General features: G+C 29.0%; 2 protein-coding genes across 3 annotated transcripts in view; one reads left to right on the top strand and one right to left on the bottom strand.

The window, feature by feature from the left end:
- The window catches only part of LKRSDH (lysine ketoglutarate reductase/saccharopine dehydrogenase), a 25,921-nt gene extending 22,400 nt beyond the window's left edge, over positions 1-3,521 (top strand). Inside the window, exons 18-19 of one of the 2 annotated variants that reach the window (XM_014429498.3) lie at positions 1,305-1,481; positions 3,225-3,521. In XM_014429498.3, the coding sequence (XP_014284984.1) occupies positions 1,305-1,481; positions 3,225-3,334 (287 nt within the window). In that variant the 3' untranslated portion in view covers positions 3,335-3,521. The remainder of the gene's footprint in view (positions 1-1,304; positions 1,482-3,224) is intronic. The other variant, XM_024359392.2, reaches the window with a different exon arrangement.
- Positions 3,522-3,949: 428 nt separating this feature from the next.
- mahj (LisH and WD40 domain-containing protein mahjong) overlaps positions 3,950-8,153 on the bottom strand; it is a 47,526-nt gene continuing 43,322 nt past the window's right edge. The window contains exon 30 of the mRNA XM_014429490.3: positions 3,950-4,920. The gene's annotated coding sequence lies outside the window, so the exon portion shown is untranslated. The remainder of the gene's footprint in view (positions 4,921-8,153) is intronic.

The following is an 8,153-nucleotide window of genomic DNA, read 5'->3' as shown; positions in this document are numbered from 1 at the left end:
AGCTTACTGGTCCGTCCGCTTCATCTCGGCAACTAGAACTGTTACTCTGCCTCAGACTCTCTCACCTAGACCTCCTCTACCTAGTCAGTGTCCAGGGCTCATCCCCTGGCACGGCCTTCCTTTCTTAACTTATAATGAATACGCCTTGTCGTAGGCCTTCTGTAAAGAGATATCAGGCTGGAGAAATCGCCTAAGACCAGACAACCCCGACACCGGAACACTCTCACATGTTTGTTTTCAGTTTGCATTGTTTTAGAACTGCCAAAAGATTAATATTTGTGCTCCACATGTTTTGATTAATTAAAGAATTTCTCCAACCTTTGGATTCAATAATTAACTCTTGTTTAAGATTGTATATTTTAAAATTCTATACATTGTTTAAAATCTTGTTAATTAACTTTAGCAATTTATTTTTTATTTAATATAGGACAAATATATATTTATGAAGACACTATATGTGTAGGTAATTAAATTAAAAAGTTTCAGATAAAAATCTAGAATAAAGCTGAATGTATGTAAGTAGTACTATTTATATGAATTTTTAACATCTACAACCTACATTGCTGACATTTACGTTTCCTTTCATTTCACATATCTTTGTTTTGTTCCTTTACATAATAAAATAAAGTATATCGAATGTGATAGCCGAAAAATTCAAAACAATAAAACAAGAGTGTGGGTGCAGACGTTTGTTGCTTCATTGAATTAGTGATTACCAAGCATTTGTAGGATTCGCGGCATATAGCAAACGTGTGAATCCAGCATAACTTGCGATTTATATATAGTACATCGTTTAAAAAAATATGATGGAAAGTAATTTTAGCATAATACCTTACTGTTTATGTGAACTACATTCCCTAAAAAAATATGATAAAAACTAATTTTATTTACGTACATCTACCTCATAAAATATATTTTATGTAAAAGTCTATATAACGACCTAAAAGGTAAAAATTATTAAATTCTTTAGAAAATACACATATTCCCATTATAACCCCACACATTTGTTTAGTTTTTCGATTAAATCCAGTTAAATTAAAACTATTTATTCCTGGTAGTATAACAGAATCCCATTTGAAAGATAATGAAATTTCTATGAAGCTTAGCAGAAAACAATCTTTTGTCCTTCAAGCATCAAAGAAAGTTGTGGAAATAAACACATCAAATATTGTATGCAATTGCTTTCAAAGAAACCCTTTCTGCTTTTTAGCAAAAATTATTGATTCTAATACTTTATTTCTTTAAGGTTAATGCTCACAATCAGTACTTGAAACGAAAGATAATATAGTTTTTTTTAATTTTAGGTGAAACTGATAGAGATGTGATCGTGATGAGACATAATATTGGTATTATGTGGCCAGGTGGAAATAGAGAAAATAGAGGAATCACTTTAGTTGAATATGGTGATGTAAAAGGGCATACAGCTATGTCCCGTATGGTGGGACTACCAGCGGCCATTGCTGCGAAAATGGTTCTCGATGGTATTTATTTACTCTATTTCCTAAACTTTATAATATATAATAATTATTCTATAACTATGTGTAATAAAAAACTATTACAGTTAATAAATAAATGAATCCCACTAAAAAAAAAATCAAATTAAATAATTATTGGTAAAAGTTTACCTTAATTATTTTATATACTATGTCATATAATATTTATAATAAAACCCATCTATAGGTGAAAATTATCGTATTACAGGGCACTGTATAGACTTGGGGTCCATTTTTAAGTAGTATTTATAAAAATGTATATAATATGAATAAATTGATGACCAGCAATGTGAGTTGAAAAGTACGCTAATAATAAATATTTGAAGCTATTTCTTAAATGTCCTTATAAAAATATTGTGGATACTGTAGAGCACCTATACCCTGTCCATTTCTAAGTCACATTAATACAAAATTTAAGATTGAATTTTTAATAATTTTAAGAAAAACTTAAAAAATAGAGTTATAAACTCAGAAGTTATAATAATAAATATGATATTTAGACAGAGGAAGGAGAGGAAACTGACCTCAGGGCAGAACTCAAGACAATAACTAGACTGAGAAAAAAGTATTTAAAGTGAAATGTAAAAAAAACAAAACAAATAAAACTTTTACCCATTACTTCAACAAACAGCGTATTAAAGATGAGCTTTTGAAAAAACTGATATATATGTTTCACTACTAATAGATATCATATTTTTATATTCAGCTAGATAACATCAAAGTTGTCGAATGTTTACTCTTTATATTAATTAAGGTTAATCAAATTTATTAATATAAAGATAAAAGTAATTTCCATGATTTCATGATAATTAATTTTATCTTTATATTAATTAAGGTTAACATTTACAATTATTCTGCAGATCGAATACTTATCTAGCAAGGCGGGTAGAGTATCAACATTTATTATGTTGTTTAATTAAAGGTATGGTATACATATTATACACAGGCACCGGCTTGTTTGGTGAGGGAGAGGTTTTCATATATATGTAAGAAAAATTGAAATAGCCCTACTGATATCTGAGTTCTTAGCTGTAACCTGGAAAATTTGAAATAATTAAATGGTGAAAAAATGACTTAAATTGATCAGAAACCATTCAATTTCAAAAATATATATGAGGTGGTCGTAAAACATAGTAACTGAAATTTTTAACAAATTGAAGGTTTTGTCATCACCAGCTTTTTTCAAGGTTGAAATAATTTTTTAGGGAGTAAGTTTTCTTAAGAGAATAATGTTATTGCTATGGTAAGTGACTCTTGGTTGAAAGTAAAACATTGTAATTAACAACAAATTTAAAAGTTTTAATTTAGTTTGTTTCCATGTTTTACGATTTAATACCTTATTTGTTTATTATAAAATAATAAATTCTTACTACATTTGCACCTTACATTAAAAATATAAGATAGTGAATTAGCTTCCAAGCCAAATATTTATTTTATTTTTTATCAACTATGTGGTTTGAATATCCACCAGCATACGCTAAGCCCCCACACCTAAATGGAAACCTAACACTTTATTTTAAGTGGAGTAAAACATTAGCTTTTTTAGCTCATTGGTGAAGTAACAGTATTTTATCAAATACCAAACCCATAATATTTCATGGAATGTAGTGGCTGAATTTTTTATTATTTTGAATATTTTCAACTTTAATGAACAATAGGTCAGTGGCGCATGATAGGATTTGATCATGTACAATATTATACTAAATATTTTAACTATGAATTCTGTTTTAGGTGAAATACAGGAGAAAGGAATGGTTTTACCATTTTCACCCGATATTTATAGACCAATTCTATCAAGGCTTAGGGCAGAGGGTATCCAAGTGAAGGATATTACATATTGAACTGTTAATTTACTTTAACATACATATTTATTTTATGGAATGAATACAAATAAGATAAACGATTGTAATCTTCTGAATTTTATTTGCAAAAAGTTATTATCAATTTTTTTATTTGTTCAACCCATGATAGAAACCACTGCTCAAATGTTAATATTATTTGATTTGAAGAGATTAAATATTTTTTATATTGAAAAAAGTAAAGCCTAATTTATTGATGCTACCCAACACTCATTTGAATAAAAATAGCATTAGTTCATACCACCAATAAAGAACTTATAACCCTCAGTGTAAAAGGTGAGTCAGAGGTCATTTATTTGTCTTTTGGTGTTCTTCACAATTTTTTAGTTTAGGTGAAATAATCCATGTCCATATGAACAAATAAGTAAGTACTGTAATATGTGTATCTTTTGAATTATGATTTGATAGAGAAAGTGGACAAATGATTGTAACTGGATTTAACAGTCCCACTTGTCATGGAGTGAGCTGATATAAACAGATCAATTTCTTATTGAGCTTGGGATACACCAGAACCTCAGGTGGTAGTGTTCCAGGGTTAAGTTGGGGGTAACATCCTCTTGGGACAGAAATAATTATTTTCATAGGTTTTTTTTTTTTTATTATTTTTTAATTTGACATTTTTATTATATATGACCATGGGAACTTAAACATGTTGCGATATGAAACAAACAAAAATGGAGAATACTTAAAATACAGTTTTAGTATTTCAGGTTCAAATTTTGAACCATCATGCATCATACATAGAAATCATATAAGCCAGCCGCTCAAAAAATCAATACAAAGCTACAGACAGAAAGACTCAACACATTTAAACATAATTTAGCTGAATTTTGAAGCCAAATTGTTTGAAAACATACACAGAATCTCAATGAATAATTTGAGTAATAAAACTTGTCATCATTTGATCCTCAAAATACTGAGAATTATTGCACTAGATTTGTTTAGTTTGTATTTCTGTAACTTATTAATGAATGATTACTCCACTGATTTTTGTGTTTAAAAACTCAAATCTCTGATACAAATCAATTTGAGCCTAAACTAGTGAAAATATATTTTAAGTATACTCAACTTTTTTTTTCCTTCCGTGTCTTATCAATAAACGAGCTGGATATGATTCATGTCTATAATAATATAAACATTACCCTCAGCCTGGCTATGCCATAGGCAGGTAATAAGAAAAGTATCAAAACTTTTATCACTGCAAAACTGTGTAGAGAAGTTTAGTTTTGAAAAAAAACATTGTTCTTATGTAACAATCATAAGATAACACTTGCTAAATACAGGATACAGAATAGTGGCATTATTCAAATGTTATTTTAATCAATTTCATCCTTAAATAAATACATATAATATAAAACTTAAAATATATATTTTTCTTCTTGTACATATTTACATTTTAAAAATTATTTTAGATAAAACAATTGAAATTTCTAAAGACACAAATGGAACTATCTAACTTTGTACAATAATAATTTATACACATTATATCTGTTTATATACAAAAGAAATAACAATTGCAGTTACATAAGTAACAGGTTCTTTACAGCCTTCAGCATCAAATTTAGTAACTGAAACAATAAAAATATTAAAATAGTTAAAGCTAAATATATAGAAGTTTAGGAAACATAATAAAAATATAAATAAGAGATCTGGTCTCAAAAACCTCTCTCTCCCTCTCTCTATATATATATATTTAATCTCACTATCTCTCATTAAATTTAATACTGTGGCCAGTGAGAATCAGTCATGTTTTCAAAACATCCTTTAACACATTTATCATTTAACTTAACTTATAATGTTGTTCATTTTAAATGTTAAGTGAGTATAGAAGTATTTATTACTATGGATACGATTAATCATTAATATAAAAATAATTACCCATTGATATTATCAAATCATGATATATACTTGTATGATAATATTTTGGATATAATAAAAAAAAAAAAAAAAAAAAAAAGGACTGATACTGGATGTTTTAAATGTTTATGAATAGTACACTTGGGGGAGATATAGACAGAAGGCAGTATTGGTAGTTTGGACTTTGCCTAAGTCGGCAGAAGCACAGAGTTCTCTGCCCTGAAGTGCACAAGGGTCCTGGTCTTGAAGTGAAATGATGAAATCTGAATTTTTGTTTATTTCATGATGTTGAAATGCTAGAGTAATAAAATTCAATTTATTTTGTTGTGTTATTTTTCTACATAGTAAAAACGATTCGTATTCAAATTTATTTTTAAAACAACCAAAAATCACTCTATTAACCGGGACTATGAGGGGCTAATTTATCTTTATTTAATTTTTTTTAAAAGGTGTTATTTTAATTTTTACACCATTTATTTCATAAGTATAACATTTATTTAAAAAAATGAATATTTAAGATTATTTTTAATGATTGCATAATTGTTAATTATGTACTGTTCTTAAAAATAATGAATGGAAAACAGCAAGCTGGTATTGTATGGATGAGATGGTTCCGATAACTACTAGTCCAATTCATATTTTAGGAATGGTATATTTTCAAGTCTCTCTTTGAAACTCCTACTGACCTCCTGTTTGCCAACAAAACAAAATTATTAACTCAGTTAATAGTAATCAGTCTTAGTAATGAAAATGTTACACCCAAGTTAATAATTGAAAATTTTAACTGTTTTGTCAAAACACTAAATTTAACTTCCAATCAAATTTATAATGTGATTGAATCGGGATTGATTTGGAAAATGCTTTCTTCAAAAGTATTAGCAGTTCAATCCAAAAAATATGCTACTAGTCACAAATCCAACAAAGAATAGCTTACCTTAATGATATGTTGTAATGCTATGTTGATCATTGAAAGGAACTTATATAAGAAGTGACTACAAACATCCAAAAACTTAAATGAACCAAACGATATTTTTGTTGTGTTTTAAGAACAACTTTGTACCTTCAGTGGGTCACCACATAGGAGAGAAAAGTCTCCTCTTAGTTTTCTTACTCAACAATGCTTCTTCCCATTCGGCTGAGCCGATTTTGGCAACAGAAGATATCGTTCGTTATCTTCTACGAAACGTTACATTCCTGATTCAGCCAATGGATCAAGGGATAATATCTAGTTTAAAGAAAAAGTACAAGAACAAAAGTGAAAAGAATAATAGCACAGACTCAATAAAGTAAATTGTAAAAAAAGTGGATCATAAAACACGCCATCTCTTCAGTATCGGAAGCCTGGTTAAATTTACTCTCTCCACCCCTTAATGGTGGAAATGTTGGAACAAAAAGAATTTTTCCAGGAAACCTAAGAAGAAATGGAAACAGATTTTCATTTCTCGAAATTGCCAAATTCATGTTTAATACTCAATGCGGATTTCATTCATGTTGATAGAGATTGCGTGAAACAGTGGCTGGTAAGAGACAAAAGACGAAGAGGGATTGACTACTGACTGAGGATGAAGTCTACAGAAAAGACAGCCCATTGACTTTGATAGAGTTTGATTATGGAAACCCAAGTGATGAGAACGAAGATTCATTCTTATGTATTTTTGTATATTGAAATTTATTATTAATTTGGCTACACAACTCGATGTCAAGTCCTGGCCTCCACCAATCATTAAGATCTTGTGCGACCGCCATCCAGTTCCTCACTTCCATCATGGTCCTGGCATCACCAGTCACACCATGGCAGCACTAAAAGCTACAGATTACATATTATGACAAATAAACAACACAAAATCTATATTCAACATTTATACTGACAACAAAATAGTTATTTATTCCATCAAAAATAACAAAATACAAGACCCACTTACAGAGCATAATTACAAATTCGTAATAATTTCATCAAAATAATATAGCTTAGTACCTATCTGTTTTAACACTGTAAGTTAAAAAATCTTAATCGAAGAGTGGAACAGACAATGGCAACAGTCAACTAAAGGACAACCATTACACAAATACATTCCAAACATCACCTCACAAAGCTATATCATAACCAAACTGACTCAATTTCTTACAGAACAGGGAACGACTAACCAATACTTGAAGAGATTTCACTTACAAAACTTAGTCGCATGTAACTGTGTCAGAAGGACTCCATAAACTTTTCAACACATACTATACGACTTACATATATGACAATAAAAGCTATAGTTTGTTGGAATCAACTCTACTACAAGGAGACTCATGGCCCCTATCCTAACAAATATTGTATAATAAATACTGAAACAACTTAAAGAGTTCACTGATAACATAGACTTGAAATGTTAATGCGTGGAGCAACAAGCAAATAAAAAAAAAACTTATGTAATTTTTGTGACATACTGGAAGATTGCTGATTGACCGTGTGTATCAATGAATGGAATATGGTCTGGGTGTGGTCAAATTAAACTTAAATGGGGTTAAAATATAACTAGTAAATGGGTGTACTATACCTTATATAAAAATAGTACACCCATTTACTATTTGAGTTTTATTTGACCGCACCCGGACTATATTCCATTAATTATGTTATTTTTTTAAATTGCTTTTACACAAATTATGTCATTTCACATATTAGGTATTTTTTAAATTTCTTTTTTCTTTCTTTTCAGTTATATTTTATTTATTTTTACTATTCTATTTTCTTACAACTTTCAACTCTCCTAGTTTTGTGTTATGTTCTTCCTATTGTATTTTATATTCTATTCTTCTTTCTATTGTATAGCACATAATACTGTAACAACATTGCAATAATTTTGTACTAACACTGTATGTATATAATATGCTTTTTTCACGGTATATGTACAAACTATTTAAAATATACGTCTCTCCTGTAAGGTTTACTAAAGAGGAG

This window comes from Halyomorpha halys, unplaced genomic scaffold (assembly GCF_000696795.3).
Source record: "Halyomorpha halys isolate HHAL.00 unplaced genomic scaffold, Hhal_1.1 Scaffold803.1, whole genome shotgun sequence".
In the NCBI taxonomy this organism is placed as follows: Eukaryota; Metazoa; Arthropoda; class Insecta; order Hemiptera; family Pentatomidae; genus Halyomorpha; species Halyomorpha halys.
The sequence above is the reverse complement of the archived record's forward strand: the minus strand, read 5'-3'. Positions and strand labels throughout refer to the sequence as shown.